The following is a 20,195-nucleotide window of genomic DNA, read 5'->3' on the forward strand; positions in this document are numbered from 1 at the left end:
CTGGAATTATTAAAAGTCTAGAAGTAGAATAGACAAATAGTATGAAGCCACGGGTGCAGCTCTTTCAGAGAAAAAGAGGGAATCCAGCTCCCCAGAGCGACATTCAGCTTCTTCAGCCATGAGACCATTCCTCTTCTCTTCCAATCCCCCACCTCATTCACAAGGCACCTTCCAACTGCTGTAACTAATGAAGGAAGGGCTCTGGAGATTATAGCACTTGTCTATTACACACGCTGGATTCATTTGTACAGTAGATACACCCTGTACATCAGCATTAATATAAATTTAGAATACAACAAAGGCAGACCAGAACTTTAAAAAGGTTGAGCGGGCAGGTAGCATCAGAAATAAATTAATCCTGTTCAATACATGCAACTCTGTGCCTATGTTATCTGTTTATGCATGCATAAGGGAAAGAGGTGAGAAGGCACAAGGACTGTTTCTCTAGCATAAAGCCCCTCTGATTTATACCCACTACCCAGCTCCTCTCAGTTTGCTAGGGACATGTTCCAACTGAATCAAACAATAAATATGGTTGACCTGAACCATAATTACCTTCATCATGAAAATGAAAGAAGTTAGTCCATGACTGAGTGCTCAGAAATAAAAGGGGGGTTCGCTCCTTTGAAGTGCTTTGCTTTTACAGGCATTCTTCTAGGCACTGAACTGTTTTGCTACTCCTTCCCCCAAGCGTAATCCCAATCAATGAGAAGACAGTAGTTTCCAGTGTTCACAGAGGGAGGAAACGTATGTACAAAAATATCCGTGGAATCTGTCTTTGTTAAATCAGACTGACTTGATGGAATTTGGCATTCAATATCCATGCAGCGTGGAAATCATACACAATTACAACCAAGCATGTCATTTTTGCAACATAAAAGCTACTTGAATTAGAGCCTTTCAAAAGAAGAACCCTGTCTAAACATTTTTGTGCAGCTGGATAACCTGGCTGTAGATAGGTCTCCTACTTCCATACTGCCAATACATCCATAGTACTGGTTTGTTCATTCCTAGAAAGCCTGACCCTGAAAGCAGGGGTGGGATCAAGGAAAAAAATGTCCTTAAATCCTTGACTGAAAGTATAGAGCTGGGATTTGGAACACTATTTGTCTGAAATATACCCCTGTGTTCAAAAATTACATTTGGCACTTGTCTATGTGTCCTCCTCTAAAGATCTCATCTAGAACTGCTTGAGGACAGTGGCCTTAATCTTCATTAAAGTACAAGATGAACTTTTATCTAAGTCAGTACCTCTAAATTTACACCAACATAAATTCATTCAGAATTAAACTCTAACTTTGAATTAGCAAGAGGTGGGAAAACAGGGCACTGACACACACCTGCCTGTCCTCAAAACTTTTGCAGTGAGAAAAACATTAAGAAAACTAGCTTAAGGAGTCAGCAACCCTCTAACAGCATCCTGTGCTTTCCTAGTGCTCCTGTTGTGGCTAGAGAGTCTCCGCCACCATCCATAAAGTCAGTACCCATAACTGTCTTTAATTCCCTCTGCTATGTTACATCATAACAAAACAACACTTTGCACAATCCAAGTCCTCCAAAATGGACAAATCAGGCTCCTGCTGGTTTTCAGCAGCTCCTTCAAATCACGTACTTAGCCCTACAGGGCCTGTATCTGCATGCATCAACGGCTAGTCTGGAAGGACTGAACAGGGTCTGCTCCTGAATTTATTTTTTTGCTTATAGAGTTCCGTACAGACAACAGTGCATCTTTGTGCCTCACGTTCAGCCCTCTGTTGCCAAACTCACAGCACTTACCAGCAGCAATGAAAGCCACATGCATGACAGGAACACAGGGACTTTGCCTAAATGAAGCAGTGTTTTTCATTATCATTATACTGGCACCAAAAAACACAAATTACAAGAAGAACAAAAGGCAATGTCAAAAGGAGAGCACTGAGCCTATCAAAGAAAAAAACTAGGACGGCACGATCAAGTCATTGCTTCCTATTAATTGCATTATGTTAATCCACCCATGTAACATGCATGTTTCAGGTTTTTCCTGGAGCTGAACAGTAGCGATATAACTGGAGACAGGTAATCCTTTTGATAGCTAAAAAGAAAAAAATATCTTGAAGGAGATCACACACACAGAACACGGCTTTTTCTATTGAAGGGAATACAGTTTTGTTTTCCTGAGCTATTTCAACACGCAGAGCAGTATCCTGTGGGCCCCAAAAGACATTGAAAAGCAGATCAGAGCATCAGCTTCAGATTCACAAGTGTTAGGATGCAACTGGAAATACCTGTACAGACAGCTGTGTCACGTAAACAGAGCCCAGAACTCTTCTAGTAACGCTTCCTCCACCTGCCCTCCTCCCTCCTTGGCTTTTCCTGTGGCACATTGTAATTGTTTCATTCAGTCTAGGTCTTCAATTTGTTCAGCAACTTACAGTGGAGTTTGTGGGCTCTGGTATAGAAGGGACTATACAGCAGACCTTTCTACAGTAGTTACCCACCATGGGGTTGCCCATCATTGTTGGGAACTAGATTTCATGAGCCAAGGCGACCTCTTTCTAGAGTGAAGCTGCAGTAAGTGTGCAGGCTTGGCTTTATGCCACATCACCTCTGTTTCAGGTGACTGCCATACAAAGAGTCAGACGTGACAACATCCTCATTGAGACTGCTAAAGAAACAGCCTTTCCTCAAATGCAAGAGAACTCTTCAGCTTTCTAATGTTTCCAGGGCTGGAGGAGATGATTATAAATAATAAGCCAGTCCAGACAAATCCATCTACTTATATTGCTTTGAGATCAACAATTCCTCTTTTCCCTTTCTGGTTTGTCAGCTTAGCCACTTCTGTTCAGTGAGGCAACGGAAGGTCAGATACCATCAGCCAGCATTTGCATTAAGGCCTGAGACAAGACCACTGCTGGCGCTCCAGGAAGATTCCGGGGGACAGCTGTACCCTGCCAACATGCCTGTACTCCAAGAGCAAAGCACATTTCTCCAGTAACTGCCAGGTCATTCTGAATACCAGGCTGTGTTGATAAAGCAGGCTGTCTTGTGCTTGCCCAGAGATCCCTAAGATGAGCCACACAAGGCCCCAGTTCAGTGAAAACAAAGCCTTGCAAAACCTCTCTGCCTGGGTATTTAAAGTGTTAATCAGTCTGAAAAACAAACCCCAAAGCCTGTGTGTTAATTTGCTATTTAAATTGAAAACTTTTTATTCCATGTCTGCCATGTCTGGCACAAGGCTGTCCTGGGCGTTACTACAATAAAAAATAATTTGGAAAATAATCCTATTGTTCCAGTTACACCCATGGGAGTTTCATGTGTAGGGAAGTAGGAACATCAAAACTTAGATCTGTTGTGTGATCAGAGAGCTGAGTTTGCCCTTTACAACAGTCAGTTTTGATTCAAGTGCATGTTGGGAGAGAGATCAGAGACAGTGAGCTAAGACAGGAGGATGTCTCAATAGTTTTAAGGTTAATAAATTCCTACTTGCACAGTCTAAAACTCTCAAAAAACATTTTTAGTGTAGTAAAGTAACAATACTCTTTACAAACACACCTCCACACCCATGGGTAGCTTGGTGATCACGTCTTTCCCTTCCTTGCCTCCCTCTCAAGCCAATCATTCCCAGTGCCCATGCAAATGCAGTAATGAATTGCCCTAAAACACTTCCCAGTTGCCAGTCACGAGCCCTTTCCAAGTGCTTCCTCTGCACAAAGTGGAAGCCTCATTCAAAGCACCACGTGAATATAACACAGCTTGGATGCAGTAGTTACAGGCACACAATAATCTGCTACACCAGCAGCCTCCTCTTCACCTTTCTCCCGACTCCCACTCTTACACTCTGACAACTGCATCTGTCCAATGCCATAAAAAGTAACTACATAGCATTTGCTGTAGATCAGCTCTTCTGCACACAGTAGTCCCAAACCCCTGCTAGTGAACACTCCGTATTGCCTCATCAAGTTTAAGCTCACTCTTAAGCAGATGGTATCTGTTTCAATCACACAGAACCCACTGCACTTCAATATCCGTCTGTAGATAGACTACAAAGGCATCTAGAAATGAAGTGCTCTACCTACCTCTTTTTAATTTAAATGGTTCTTCTGCTTTTAACACATCTTCCTAAGCTTTCACTGGTTTTGGAAGCAGTCTCCATACCTTATTTCTAGCCAAGAACAATTATTTTCATTCTCCTTTCAAACTTTGCTGCAATCCAGTTTGTTCATTAGAAAAAAAGAAATCTTAAAAAAAAGAAAGCCTTTCTCTTGTGAACAGAAACACTAACACCTTTCTCTATTATTAAAAAATTCTTGAGCAATCTAAGAAATCGCTTTAGTGCCTTGGTGCTTTGGAAGCCTCTATTTGGAAGGGAGATGGTCTTGAGGGAGGAGATCGACGTTTCGGTATCCAGGTGGAAAATGGGTTTGATTTGGCCAAGTAATAACAGCCGAAAAAAAAACCCTCTATAGCCTGTGCACGCACAGTAGATTCCTTCGGAATGATAACACTGCCTTGAAACATTCCCGAGTACACACATGGGAAACTGGATGGGGAGAAAGCAGCACTGAGCAAGAGAGAGGGGACAGCAGGAGGTCTGAAGGAGAGATACAGACATTTGGCCAGAGAAATTCCTGCCCTGTTCTGTGGGGAATTGTAAGTACGGCAAACTCCATTAGATGGGGGTTTGTAGGGGTTTTTTTTGGTTGTTACTGAAGTTTCAAATTACCTGCCAATGCAAAAGGGAAGGGCAACCAAGCTGTTTCCACCAAGGCAAAGCGGAAAACTCCACAACAGCATTTTAACCACAAATTTGTTAAGGGTGCCAACTGATGCACACAGATGATCCAACCTCCAAAAGCAAAGGCTTCACAAGCATCCCTCGCCACTCTGCTGGAAGTGGGAATGTCTAGAGAGTTATTGGTGAGAAAATTCTCAGCCTATGTGTACAAAGGAGTGACTGGCACTAGATACACCCACATGCCATTTGAGACACATATTACTCGCAAAAGCTTGTGGTAAATTCAAGGCAAAGCCATTAAAGGCAGATGACCTTTTTTCTTCTCCCTGTTTACACAGATTTCATCAAAAACAACATTCAGAGGATGAAGAGTGATACCAAGATGAGCGTGGAAGATAAAAGTTCGATTAAAACGACCAGTTATGACCTGAATTTTATTGATGTGTGACAGCTATTCTGTATTTCTGGTACCGTTTTTGTAGTTTGGGAAGAACAGCATGCTGTTGCTTTACTTACTCCGGGCAAACCAGTAAACCTGTGACTGACATGTGGCTGCTCAGCAACAGTCTACGGTTTATTGTTACACTAAGTACATATGCAAACAACCTTCACACACCCCAGCTAAAACTTGCTTGTGCTTTTTCTCCCTCATACACACATACATGAGAGTTTTCCTTTACACCTCTCAGAGTAGCTTGGAGAAATATTTACATGCAAAGGATGATGCCAAATTACAGCCACCCTGCAAGACAGCAGATGCTATTAAAGCACCGCTCACCTGACCCGTTTCTAAGAAAGCATACAGGGATGCCATACACCAGCCAAGTCACTGCACACATCAGGGCTCAGTGTCAAATTAAGGGGCTGTGACAGACTCATGTCATATACTTCTCACAGCAGAAAAGACCTGGTATGAGTTTCAGCTGAAAGCACTCTCACATACACAAATCAAAAAGGTTGTTTGAACCTCAGAACATGGAGCAGGGAGTGACGGAACAGTAACTATTGAACTGTTTCCCCTTGCTGTTGATATGTCCATGGGAACAGCCTATTCACTTGTTCAGTTTCTACTGGCAATATCTGAACCACAAGCCATGGGGGCAGCGTGCAACTCCAGTCAAATGCTTGTGTGGGGTTTGGTGTTGGTTTTTGTGGGGGAGTTTTTTTGGGTTGGTTGGTTGGGTTTTTAGTTGTTTTCTTCAAAAACAAAGCAAAACCGAACGACAACCACACACATCAGAGCTCATGGAGGTGCCCTGCAAAGCGAGCCTTGCCTCCATCGGCCACAGAGATGCTCAGATACAAATCGGTAACCCAGACGTGGGTAGCACAAGGCAGCTTCCAGGCTCAACCAGGACACCAGCTGAGGTGCCTGACAGAAACCGATGTAGTTTCTAGTTGCATTCAGCTCAAGAGACAAGCTGTGACAATTCCCATCGTTCTCATATTGCCTCTTTTCCCCTCTCTTCCTACCCAGTGCAGACAGACACAGCTTCACCCTTAGCTTCCCAAAGGTTATGCAGCAACTCCTTCGAAAGGAACTTGGGAGCTGAAAGTTTACTTTCAGCAAAATTCTATAGTCATTTGTAGAAGCTGTTTTAAAAACCTTCTCGTTCAGACGCCAGTAACCACTTGGCAGGGCCTGACAGACATAATTAGAGAGCTTGATTGTTTCAAAGGACATTACCCAAGAAAATGAGTATGTTGCTGCGGTCCTTGCAATAAATTTCCAATGGGTTTTGTTGCAGAGGTCTTGAAAGGGTTTTAGCAGACTTTTAATTACACTATCAGGACTCAAGTATTTTTCTGGTGCTTGGCAAAAGGGGATCCTATTATTTCTGCTTGCAATGCACACTCATTCAAAGCTTATCCACAGGCCTACAGCCTAAGAATTCCTACAACTTTGTAATCCAAAATTTTTGTATCATTTGTGATATACATTAGTGACTTCCAGTAACAGTGGCCCAAGAGACAGCATTTTACTGTGCGATAGTTTAAACCATTTGGCTCAGTGCTGTATCCTGAAATACACTGCAGGGAAACTCTATATTTTGCTGCAGGTTACGCTGATTTACAGCAGCATTAAGCCAAGTGCTGTAACATCCTACGGAGCCAATTTGCCTTTTTGCTCTCTGCTATACTTCAGATGCTGCATGGGAACAGAGAAAGTTTGCAGCATCACAGCCCTGATCTGCCTTTGCTCAAAGTACCAAAGTACCAAACTGGTACTGTTTGGTAGCACCAGTTGCAGGCATTTTTGCACTGACCCCACCGGTCAGCGCTGTGTCTATAGGTATGTTACACATTCAGCCTCCCACAAAGCTTTCACTGCGGTTGAGGAGGGGAAAACCCCACAGCCTGTGCCATCACCCAGCCCTCGCCGGTGTTCAATCCAGCCTGTCCTGCTCAGCACCTCCCTCTCCCACCTCTCAGCTAGCCCCCCAGAAGAAATCCTTCTCTGTAAAGATCAGGCAAAGACTAGCTCCCCAAGACTAATTTCAGACATCCAGGCTCAGAGAGGTACAGTAAACAGGGAGCACAACGACCTCTGTTCTGTAAGAGTGGAAGGTTATGCAAGTGCCAAGTATTATCATTCATAGATTTATTATAAACTTCTGCATGTATCCACATATACTACTTTGGATTTTGTAGCTTTCCCTCTAAGATCTAACCACACCCTCATGAAATACTCCCCAGAGCCTTCCCTTACATGAAGGGAAGTATTACTATTCCCATTTTATTTAGGGGAAAGAAAAGAGAGAGAGAGACAACTTGCAAGTCTCAGTTCCCAGACTTTGAGCTGCTCTATATAATTTACACTGAGCATTTAAGGGAATGGTCTTTTTCTTGGGAAAGAGGGTGGAAAACAAAGTCTTATGAATCAGCCAGCTGATAATTAAAAGCAACTAAATCCAGATCACTTTAAGCTGCACATGAGAATCCGAATTCCTCAGTTGCTGAATTCCTCTGCCGACCAGAAAAGCCAGGGTCACTTGCCCAGCTGGTCACTATTGTTCTGTCCAATAAAGTTCTGGCAGGAATGGATGTTTAACAAAATACAGAGATTAGGCATAGCAAAGAATGCAGCTCCCCCCTCAGTGTTTAGGTTAGTGGGGTTTGCCATGTTGAAATACTGAAGCTTAAGCATATCAGATTTTCTCTGTCCTGTATGGCTAGTGCCAGTGACAGACACAAGCTGACAGCTCAGTTCCCAGGATCGCTGACATTTTAGCTTTAAGTTCATTAAAAGAAGCATAAAAAGTTCACCTCAAAGCTGCAATGACCAATAATTAAATCAGTGTTGTCTTGAGGATGTAGAGAACCAAATGAGAAAAGCTCTCTGTACCTTCCATGCGCCAGAAACTCTTCAAGGGCAATTTAAACCAAGCCAGAGACTCAGGGAACCAGATTTCAAGAACCCTGCAACAAGGTAGTAGTTCATCTTTAAAAGTCTTAGGATAGTCTAGATCTCCAAAAGGAAATCTAGCATCCAGTGACTAAACACAGCATCAAAACGGCAATGATCTTCCTAACATGTGAGTTCGCTGCTGATAGTTCAGAACCGGGATCTTTAGCTCAAGTTACAAGACACACAAGACTAGAGTCACATGCAAAAATGTCACAAGAACAAGTCATACAGATGATCTTACAGAGATCTTCAGAAACCTTGCAGGAACAGAGATCTCACCAAGTCAGATGCCATGCGCAAAGCAGCTGTGATACCTCACCGGGACAAGAATTTCTCAACTCAAAAAAGTATTATATTAAACAGACAGATGTTTGAGTCTCAGGAGTCGATTTGCAAAGGATATAGTTCTTGGAGAACTGTGTGGAAGAATGTTATAAATAGCCTCGTTGCACCTCAAAGTTAATGGCTTACATTTAGAGATGAGGATTCCCAAATTCCCCTGCAGGGGGTATGGTAACTCACACTGTGTGGAGTGAGGTTTACAGATAGGAAGCATCTAAGATCCTGTTACCGTGGCAGTCACTCCTCTCCTTCTCCCTTCACAAAAAGCTGGAAAAATAACTTTTTGTCAGAGCCACACAGTAATTCTGGAACAGGTAGAGCTGAGATACAGAGCTGCTGACAGCCAGATCTAGGTGTTTTCTTCTAGGAGAGCCTTTTTTAGTTATCCTAGAACAGCAACAGAAACCTTATTTTAGCTGGCTCACTTTCATTGCTACCTGAAAATGCAAACAGCTCAAAGTTTGCACAAGATACAGTGATGAGACAAGCAGACAGACAGCCCACATTGAGCAGGGTGGCAGAAAACAGCCCAGTGCTGGGGAAGCAGAAGAGGAAATCAGGCAAGAAGAAAGCCAGGAAGCCAAGCAACCTGAGGCAGGAGGAAGAGAAGTGGCATTAGATTTTTTTTTAAAAAAATGTCTTTTTCTTTAGAGGAAACACAAACAGAATCTCCCTTTGGTTGGAGTCTTGAATCTATGTCAACCCCCCTTCACACACAGGCACACTGGAGAGTTGTTGGTAGAGCTGTCACCCATTGCTGCCTCAAATGAGGATTTGAAAAAGCTCCCTGTGCTCTGCTGTGTTTACAGCAATAATGAGAGCCTGGAGGAAGGGGTTAGAAACATCTGAGTTTAATAAGGGCTAAGCAGCACACAGCAAAAAAGAAATGTCTGCCCTTCCGTTCAGGGCTACCACACCCCACCAAGCACCGCAGCACCAGGCCAATGGGAGACTCAGCACGGAGACGTTATGTCATCCCAGCAGCCACAGCAGCCCATCTGCCCCAAGCCTTTTTGTGATGAGAAGAAGCATTTCAAACCAAGCTGAGAGCTCCCAGCACCACACTTTTGAACGGCTAAATAAGCAAAGTCTTGTGGGGAAAAAGCAGATGTTGATTGACCCCAGGCACAAAACAAGCCAAGGACAGAAGGGAAATTTTTGTGCAGTGCCTTAACTGAGCAACTCCATCTCACAGGGTCATCACAACAGGGCAAAGGGGGTATTTAGCTCATTTAGCACCTATGCTGCTGCCTAAACAGCTCTAAGGTCCAACATACACAGGGTAAGGAGCATCCTATTCCAGTTTCTCACACAGAACAGAGGACCAGTAACCTTAGTACTCAGGTCTTATAGTCACATTTGCTGCACCCCCTTCCTCACTTCTGCGTGGTCCATCCCCAGAACTGTCCTCACATAGAACAGGTATCTTTCATAAAATGCCTTTGCCTGCACTGCCCTTATGGGGCACTTCTACCCACCACATGTACTTGGTCTTTTTATTACACTGGGAAGTGGGAAGCAGGAATCAAGAGTCTTGTCCAACTGCAAAGTCAAAACCTACTCCCCTCTAGAGCACACATACAAAATAAAAAAAAAAAAAAAAAAGGCGGGGGACACAGCAACACACACAGACACCCAGAAGAAACAGGACTGGACCTGTTCTTAACTCTACAGACTCAGTACAACTTGGTTACATGACCATGTCCAGGGGGATATTCCCCTGCCTCATGATTTCATTGCACTGGCATTTCTGAGATGCTCTGAGCAAACACAAGCCTATATCTAGTGCAAATACTGCAAAGAATATCACTTCCACCCAGTTCCTAGGGGCAGAAAAAGTTGGAACTGATTAAAAAGACATCTGACTACATAACCTGATGTCAAGATTGGATGCATTTCCATGTAGTGGTACCTCACATTGGCTTTAAAGTTTTGACAGATGGTTTATTTGCTCAACACAAAGGAAAGTGGTTGGATAATCAGCTCTCATGGGTCAGACAGGAGACATGCAGCAGACCACAGAGAAGTAAAGGGATGAGTCCTGCGTAAGAGAAGCTCACAGTGACCTTCCCTTTTCTGCTTCAAAGAGGTTTCAAAATCAACTACTATGTTTTTAAATGGCAGATTCTCTTTTCCAGATAAACCAGATAGATATGGAAGAGGAGACTAATCTGTCCCAAAAATGAAACATGATGAAGCTGCCTTCAGCTTTTGTCTCAGCAGCACCTGTTGTGTGGGCCTCTGGGTGAAAGCCACTTCTAAACAGATAGGAGAGGTTTTTTAATTTGCCAGCCATGATTTCCCTTCTTTGGAACCTGAAAAGGAGTCTCAAACCTGAAATAGCTTTCTATTTGTTGGTCCTCTCAAAAAGATTCAACTATTTTCAAATAGCCAGGCCTAAACATTACAGACAACACTTTCACCCAAGCACACTCTTTATTTACACATCTGTTCATTTCCAAGAGGAGGAAAACATTAAACTTGACAAAAACAGACAAAACATCTAAACCATATTATCCCAAGCAATAAACTGCAAGTCAACAAATAGTTGTTTCTTCCTAAAAAGGAGATAAGGAACAGAAACAATAAGGAAAAATATCACAGTTCCCACCCTTGTTCCTTTCTGTAGTAGTATTAAGGACTCTAACTCAGATCAGTGCCACATTGTGCATAAATACACTAAACAGGAGCTTTAGTATTATTCAACTATATGAACAGTTGAAAAATTGCAAGACACTGACCCGATTAGTAGCATTACGGTTAACTTTTGCAACTATGATCCTTAATAGAGTCTCTGGGATATCTAAGTTGGCACAGGCTAGCTTTATGCTCAAAGCCTCAAAATAAACACTATGCCTCAGTGAAAGTAAATTTAAGCACTGTCTACATCTCTCTAATTAAAAGTGAGTTGAGAGCTTTGACCATATTGCAGAAATGAGGTCAGATGAATTTTAGTATTACCCTACAGGAGAGGTAGTCTATGCTTTACAAAACAATAATGTTTCCAGACATACTAGAGGTCTAATGCAGGAAAAAGCATGAGTAGCTGGTCCATTAATCTAATCCAGCAGACCTAAAGCACTCTATGCTTTCAGTCTTTCATCGTTACCTCCAAGCTATTCTTCATTTTTCCCTCTTTGTCAAGAGACAGCCCAATAAAACAATGATGTGAGTAAATACTCTATGATCCAAGTGTCACAGAACCACTCCCCCCCTCCCAAGCAAAGCTGTGAAGTTTCTAACCTGACCTGTTTCGACTAGGATTTTAGTGCACTAACAAGCTCAGTTTTGAGAAAATGAACAAATAAGAGTTATTGAAAGAGACACATTTGTTAATTTATCCAAGGGGAGCACAAGTTCACTGCCACCCATTGCTTTGCCTCTCCACTCCCTTTTTCTTCCTAGAGCTGGTAAATGAAACCTACATGAGAGGAAATGATTCACACAAGCAGCTGGAAAGGCAAGACCATAGGAGATTTCCTAAACGAATACAATTTACTGCAGTAACTACAGTCACGTCTGGTATTTCAAAGCCATTCCAGTGTTGCTAGGTCCTTCCACTACCGTTGGCTTCACTGTTAATTGCATTGCAAAGTTACAGCGCTGAACCCCACAAGTCAGATGAAGATCATATGGCTCCAGAGTCCAGGAAACAAACACCGGATAGTTCAAGGGTTTGGTGATGAGCTTAAGACCTTCTGACCTCTTGGTTACCTGGGTAGGGCACTTCAAAGGGGAATTAGCACAGAGGACTCAGCGTGACACAAATCAATCCCAGTTTGTTTGCTTGACATCCTCACACAGCCCACAGCAAACCATAGAAAACCAGAGACCTCAGGCAGTGAACAGACTATTAGGTGATGGAGGGAATGACTCAGAAAGCAAGATCCTGTCAGTAAAAGGAAAAAGAACCACATTTCTCCAATATGTATAGTTTTATATTCCACACACACTTAAGAGCCACAAGAGGTTCAGAATTTGGGGCTGAAATCAGGTTCAAATCATGTTTCTCTGGTTAAGAGAGAATTAACAGACAACCATCAGGAAAACTCCAGATACATGTTCTGAAAACACTCTGACAGACTGCATGAATCAGGATACTGATTTATAGATCACCTTTTAATACCAAGAACAGGCTTCTATCACATAAAGAGACCCACACTTACTTCAAAGTACTAAAACCTCACCTAAGAGGCTGGCGGCTGTTACATTACAATGCAGTTGTGCACAGTCCTTCAGATGGGGTTGGGGAGGGGCAATTCCATCCTAGCAAATGTGTAGCTGTAGGAGCAGGCACAATGCAGGCAGCTGTTTCGAAAAGAACAGATCTGCCTTTAACGGGTCCACCCAGACACCTTGATCTTGAAAGCCAGCCATTCAAGTGACCTATTAGGAGACTGCTAGCCTCAAGGAATAGTTGACAACACATTTCAAGCATCACCTAAACATCTGAAAGCATCGACACTTCAGGCTTTTCAGGGGGGAAAAGACAGGCTATAGTAGAGGAAAGCTGATGTCGGTTTAAATATCTTTTCCAGGTCAAAGCAGCACACAGATCATGTTTAATTATTCCACTGAATCCATGGCAAAGTGATTTGCCCTCTGACACAGAATGGACCACTGATAGAGGCACAACTGGAACTCAGGTCTTGCTCTCCTGGGCTGTGCTCCGAGGCATGTTTGTGGCAACAAGAGACAGATGAAGCCAGCTGGCCTTCCATTGCCTCTAGCAATCAAAAGTTGCAGTTACAGATTTCGATTGACCGGTATTCCTACCTTCTCCATATCCATCCTCAAGAAACATGACTGCCGTAGCATGACTGCTGTAGCAAGCACTAGGAACTACTATGTGACCAAAATAAGTACTGATTTGTAATTACCAGTACAATCTGGATAAGAACGCTTGCTTGGACAGACCTGTTATTTGTAACATCGTGGTTCTAATGTTCATTCACAGGAAGAAATTTTTAGGCTGAGGTGTAAGTGTTTTGTAGGTCTATCCATCATAGTTGGACTTTGCTTCCACCCCTGCTGATTTTTGTGATGCTACTGTAAATCTAGCAGTAAGAAAGTTATCATCCTACATTGCTTTCTGGTTCATGTTTGGGGCTTTCTTTCAGCTCCCTTCACCTCACATCCAAAGAGGTTTCCAGTCTCAGCACTGCATCTTGTCTCAGAAGTTTCTAACTCCCACACTTGAGTTCACAAGGACTTGATGCATGACTAATTTGAAAGTACAGGAAAATAGGATGAGAAGTTAAGCTGGGAGAACACCAATTCCAAAGACAACTAACAGAGATGCAGGCATTCTTTGAGAACCAAGCCACTTCCAGCATGGGAAGTAGCTTAACACAGTTAGCAAAGCTTATCATGTTCAAGTCTGAGGACAGCAGTTTCTGCTTGGCATTCTTATGCTTTGGGCAAGGCCTACCTTCCCATTCCCATTGACTTAATACAGTAGCAACTTAGAAACACATGCACCAAATGTGAATTTCAAACAAAATAGTGAAGTTGCTACAATCTATATAATGCCAGCAAATACTGCTGTTTGGATTTCAGTCATTATTACTTGCATATCTCCTACAGAAGTTCAAAGCAATTCAAGCACATGCAAAGATAGACTACAAGAGTCTTTGGTCTAATAACCAAGATCTGTCAATTGAAGCCAACAAGAAGCTAGAATTTTCATTTTAAAAGAAGGAAGCAAAGCAAGCAACATTCCACAAGAACAAGTATTCCACAGTTTCATTTTGAAGGATGTGAAATTTTTTTTTCCTGCAAATTTCCCTCCACACACACGCCCAAGCTTTTTATACTGCCTAGAGTTTTCTGGCACAAAAAATGTTCAGCAGTCCTCAGAGCCTCAGAAGCCCATCTCTGACACAACCTGTAACCTAGATACCCAAGGACTATATCAGCTACTGAGTTTTCTAGGTGGAAGAAAAGATTCCAGCAACTTGTTTTTTTCTTGGACAAATACAGTGTTTATAACAGCTAATTAAAAAAAAAAAAAAAAAACAACAAAAAAAAAAACACCACCACCCCAACAGATTCCCAAACAGCTCAATCATATCTTCACTTGCTGATCAAGGACAGAAGAAGTCAGCTGCAGGAACACAGTGTGTCTTGTATCGAGGTTCCGTGTCAGCTGCAGAGCACTGCATCAGTATGTGCTGCAACATACCAAAACCTGGAGCTGCAGCAGTAACTTTCAAGGCTCTGGCCTGCTTATACTCGGCTGATGGTACCCAGGAAACCTGCAAGAAGTCACTAGACAAAGCACTCAGTGGGAAGGTTGCAGAAGAGAAAGTGGGAATGGCCATGTACTGTCATTAATAACAGCCACCTTCCCCCCATCTTGCGTCCTCCGCAGCCTCTTCAGGGCAGAGGCCAGCAAGCTCTGCTGTGATAGAGCTGCTATTGCTTCACATAACTCAGGTGCTCCTAAGATCCCTGTTTAGATGGCAAAAAGGACACTGAACAACATAAACAACAGTTTACACTAGTCTGATTGAGTCCCCTGAAAAAAGGCTTCACACCCACAGAGATCAATGTCAGACTTCAGAGCAAAGAGCCTCATTCTTTTCCAGCACCGTATTAAATCCAGAAAAGCACAGCTATCCCAACCTGAAGCTGCACCCTGCAGGAGTCTCCCCCAAAGGTCCAACACTGTGGCTGGGTAAAAGTTTTCCCACACAGATTTTCCCATCAGAAAGTGAAGCTGTTAGACATTTGCCAACAACAAAACTCCACCACTCAAGGGGAAATTAAAACACAGAAAGATTGCTTCAGCGTGTTATATTTGACTAAGCACTTGAATTTTTATTTCAAAACATCCACCAGTGATTTTTACTTCCCTTCAATTTTTTTATTTCCCCCTCTGCTTTAAACTAGAATGGGAGATTCCCACATGGCAAAGTTCCATTGGGAAAAAAAAAAAAAAAAAAAAAAAATCTACCAGCTTTCCCAACATCATTGTTTAAATCGGCTTTAGATGGTTTTATGCAACACTTTATAGACTTGGAGACGGACACGTTCCCCTGACAAAGCATCAGCTATCCAAACAGCCGAGGCATGGGAAAACTGTGTAAGAGTGTGAACTGGGGAAGGTCTTTAGCGAGCAGAGATACAGTCCACACTCATGTAAGCATGGTAGCTCTGAACAAAGATCTACAGGCTAATAGATATGTAAGACAAATGACATGTGGTTCTCATTGCAGCTCATGCTTTGGGAAGGGGGTACCTTGGAGCAGATCCAGCTGGGATAGGTTTATCCCATTACTCTCCTATAATTTTCTGCTGTTTCAAACCCTTTGACAGTTACTGTAGTTTAACATCACACCCCCTACAGACTGAGGCCTGTTTGACAGCCCAGCAAACAAAACCACCCCCACTTGGAGATGAAATATGCACCATATGTGAGAGCCGTGCAAGGCACAAGGCTAGCGCCCACTCTTGTACTTCTGTGACACGCCGATGAAAATCTGCTGTGTAGATGTCTTATCCCAATTCCTAGCCCAAATAAGCGGTGCTAACATAAGCTCTCCTCCACAGCAGCATAACTCATGCATACTAGGTATTAGCAAGGGGAGGAGGAAAAGAGGTAGAGACAGGATGGACGAGCCCTGAATATTAAATTCCCAAGTCCCCATTTAAGGGAATCAAAAAAAAAAAAAAAAAAAGTTAAATTCAAGAACAACTGGAATCAGGTTAAGCCACTCTCTCGCTTTATACAGTGCGGCTCATTCATCTGAACAGCTGTTTCACCTCCAGAGAAATACCCAGAGAAAACAGAGGGGAGGGGGAGAAGCCTAAATTGTTTGCTCTACTGAAGCAGCAAGACACAGTAAATCAAAACTGATTTACATTAAGTTTGTAAGAAATTGGTTTGGGGCGGAGGGGAGAGGAGAAGAGTGGGAGGTTTGGGTTTAAACTGCTATTTGAAAGCTGCAGCTCTTGAGGTCTTTCCTTTGTTGAGCTGAAGCAGTTTTTCCTCGCAGCCGAGGGCTATCGCAGTTCCCCCTGCCGGCATCCCCGGGGTCCCGGTTCGGGAGGTTTTAGGCTCCGGCTGCGCAGGGACACGCTGCCCGCGGCCCCGGCAAAGACCTTCCCCGCCCCGGCGGGCTGGGGGGGCAGGAAGGGGAGTTCGCGGGTTCCATCTGCCAAAGCTCAGCTCCTCCGCGGTTCCCCAGTCACCCCTGCCCCAGAGGGGGGCCCTGCCGCGGGCAGGTAGGAGCTGCCCCCACCACCGCCCCCCCAGTTAGGGTGAGGGCAGCCCGGCCCGGCGAGCCCCTCGCACCCTCCGCCGGGATTGCTGCCCGCGGTTCTGCCGTGCCCGTTGCTCCCCCCGGGGAGGCGGACCCCGGTCTTACTCACCGGCGACTGGCGAAGCCGCTGCCCGGCGAGCCCGAGCTCTGCTCTGGGTAGTTGTGCTGCAGGGTTGATGCTGGGAATTGGTAGAGGAAGCCAGTCCCTAGCGCACATCCATGCAGGCAGCAGCACCAGGACAAGAAAAGAGCGAACTGCATTTTTGCAAGAACGGGGTTTTCCTCCCGCCCCCCCCAACCCCCCCGCTTTTCCTCTTACACAGCACGGCGGGCGCGGGGCCCCACCGTGCCTCCCCCGGCCGGGGTCACGGCGGGATCCCACGGCGCGGAGGTGCCCCCGGGACCGGGGACCACGGGGCAGCGGTGCCCGGGACACAGGGACCGCCGCTCCGGCTCCCGGAGGGAAGCCCCGTCCCGCGGCGAGGCGAGCCCCGGCGGCGGCTGCTGCCCGCGCAGGGGGTCCGGGGCCAGCGCGGCTCTTCGCGCCCAGGGCGCACACTCAGCCCCGGATGCCTTTTCAAATTTGGCGAGGTTGGTCCGACTCCGTCAAAGGGGGCGTGGGGTTTCGGCGTTAACCCTTGCCGGGCCTTGCAGCAGACCCCGCCGCGAAGGGGCTCCCCGTCGGGGGGAAGGCGGCCGGGCTCCCCGGGGCCGTGGGGAAGGCGAGTGGTGGTCCCGCGTGGGCACGGGGACACGCCGGGGCTGCGCCGTCCCGCCCGGGCAGAGCTGCCGGCGTCACCGCGGGAACCCGCGGCGGGCACAGGCGGGGAGCACCCCGGGGGGGGACCCCGAGCCCCCCAGCGCCACCAGCACGGGGCGCAAGGGCCTCTGTCCCCCTGATGAGCCAAGAGCCAGGTCGAGGGGAAGCCCCTGCCCTGCAGCAGCGTGGCCTAAAGATCCAAAAGCTGGCGCCTGCTGCCACATTCACACTGCGGCAGCTAGATAAAATAGGAAATAAATAATTTTTAAGATGCTTCATTCACAAGGTAACCAGTGAAAAAGTAATCTCTGCTTCAGTATGTGCATCCTGCTCGTTTTGGCAACACATGTAAGCGCTCTCCTTGCCACCACCTCCTGCAGACCCTTTGCCTGGCACCCAGGATGGCTCCGAGCTCAGAGAATTGCACAGCCAGCCCCAGCAGGAGGAACATTTTTGCAGTCGTGGAAGGATGTGGCTGTTTCACAAAGGCAGAACCCCAAGAAGGGAGCCAGCTGCAAGGCTCCCTCTGCATACAGCAGCTGAGCTTGTGTTTATAGTCCTTGTACATCCCCATTTGGTAACTGTCACAGACCCCAATCACTGGTCTTTCAGAGTCCCCTTCCGAGCCCTGGAGGAGAACCCAGCTCACTGACTGGGCAAGCAACTCATCTGAGCCAAACACCACAAGGAGGGGTTTAATTTTTAAGATGACACAACTGTCTTCCTCATTTTTTTACCCTCAGATCCTGCAAGCTCACAATAGTTCCTCCACACCTTTGCTGTTGTGCGGCCTTCCAAAGGCAGTGAAAGCAGGTCTCTTGCTGGGATAACGTAGGGGCCCAGGGCTTCCCCGTGGGGCTCTGCAGTGGCAGAGACCTCTGCCCCTCAGGGGCAACACAATCCCTGCACGATGCTGCAGCTGGAAGCAAGATATTGGGAAAACGGTTAGGTTCATCCCCCACCCGCGGGTGAGGACCTACCCCTTCCCCCACGGTGCCCACCTCCAGAGCCTGCACACAGAGATAAATAGCCCCTGGCTGGAGCCTCTGACCAGACAAGTTTAGACTGCAAATGAGGCACCAGGTTTTTAAGCAGCCGCTGTCATTAATCACTGGAGCAAATCACACAAGGAGGCAGAGGTGCAGTTTACACTCCAGCTCAGTGCAGCCTCCCTGGGGTTGCCCCACAGCTGCTCCTGGGCTGTCCCAGACCTAGCTGGAGCAGGCAATGGATCACTCTCTGGGCTCAAAGGGAGCTCAAAAGGGCTGGTCCAGCAGCTTTGGGCCGCCAAGCCCGCTCAGAAACAGCCACTATTTATTTACAAAAAGCCCTCAGTGCCTAAAGCTGGGACATAAGAGGACCTTCTCTCCCCAGCCCTGGCTCACACCAGCCTGAACACCCTTCCCTTCAGTCTCCCCCCACCCTCAGGAACGTCTTTCCCTTCCCTTCTCCCACCCTCAAGAAAACACAAAGCTCCCCGCAACTCACCCTAGGATGCTCAACCACTCAGCCATTTTGCTCAGAGTCAGTACTCAGGAAACCTCTGCTCAGCCTGACAGGGTAACAAGAAAAGAGGTTTACACTCTGGTCTCTCCTCCTGGTAGGGCTACAGACTTCATCAAATTCACCCTTCTCCCAGGAAAGCAATCAGAAACTGCAGCACACACAAAACACTAGGCAGTTCTCTGAGGCTCCCCTGACCCTTAATCTGGGTGATCATCCTCAACTATGTGTGTACAGCCAAACTGGGTGCAGCTTGACCTGGCAGTTTATTGCAGCTCCAGGCTGTGTGCTGGGAGCCTGGTTCAGCCTTTTGTCCCCAAAACATTAAATTCCCTCCCGTAACAGGCTGGGATAGATCATTTATCAGTATTTAACAGCACTGAACAGCACCAGTGGCTTTCTGACCCATTTTCCTAGCTAGTATTGGCCCCTTCAGAAGCTCTTTGTAGTCTTCAAGTCTTAATTGTCCAAGGGCATTTTATTTTTGATTGCATGCAAAATTCGCTGCTTCAGCCTTCACTGACTTTGCAAGACCCTAGGAGATATGAAACACAGGTGATTAGACAAGACATGATTCTGGCAAAGTATTCAAGACATCTGTAGGAAGCTAATGTTCTTCCTATTTCATGAACAGAGAGACTGGAGACCAGAGGTCAAATGACTTTGCTCAAGACTGCAAAGAGCTAAAGGCAGAGCCAGAAACAGAGCTCAGATCTCCAGGCTCCCATTACTTCTGCCCTGTCCCTAATGCACACTTGCTTCTACTCTGTATGCCTGATTTAAAATGAAAATGAAGAATTAACTTCCAAGCTGTTTTTGGAAAGCAAGAAGAAAGGGTGATATTGTCTACTGTAGGGGGAGAATTAAAGATGACATTTCATTTTAGTCCTTTGGATATGCATAATATAATCAAACGCAATAGCAGTAACAAATGAATATTTTTTCTCCCCATGGTGCTTACGAGTGCAACATATTCTAACAATTTCTCAAAACTATGTTGATAAATTGGAAACACAGTGATGGAGGTAACAAAGACAGCCAACAAAAACATAATCCATTCAATTTATCAGAGGGACTAGCTATGAGAAAAGAACCCTTGAAATCTGAACAGTTCTGTTCTTATAAACCAGACATAATATATTTCAAAATATAAAGCTACACTTTTATGCCTGTGCATAAGCATGTTAATTAAAGATTTGC

General features: G+C 45.3%; 1 protein-coding gene across 1 annotated transcript in view; it reads right to left on the reverse strand.

Moving 5' to 3' along the window:
• COL26A1 (collagen type XXVI alpha 1 chain) overlaps positions 1–16,993 on the reverse strand; it is a 172,291-nt gene extending 155,298 nt beyond the window's left edge. The window contains exon 1 of the mRNA XM_074922925.1: positions 16,842–16,993. Coding sequence (XP_074779026.1) covers positions 16,842–16,993 — 152 coding nt within the window. The remainder of the gene's footprint in view (positions 1–16,841) is intronic.
• Positions 16,994–20,195: the final 3,202 nt, after the last annotated feature.

Source organism: Athene noctua, chromosome 19 (assembly GCF_965140245.1).
Source record: "Athene noctua chromosome 19, bAthNoc1.hap1.1, whole genome shotgun sequence".
NCBI classification, from domain to species: domain Eukaryota; kingdom Metazoa; phylum Chordata; class Aves; order Strigiformes; family Strigidae; genus Athene; species Athene noctua.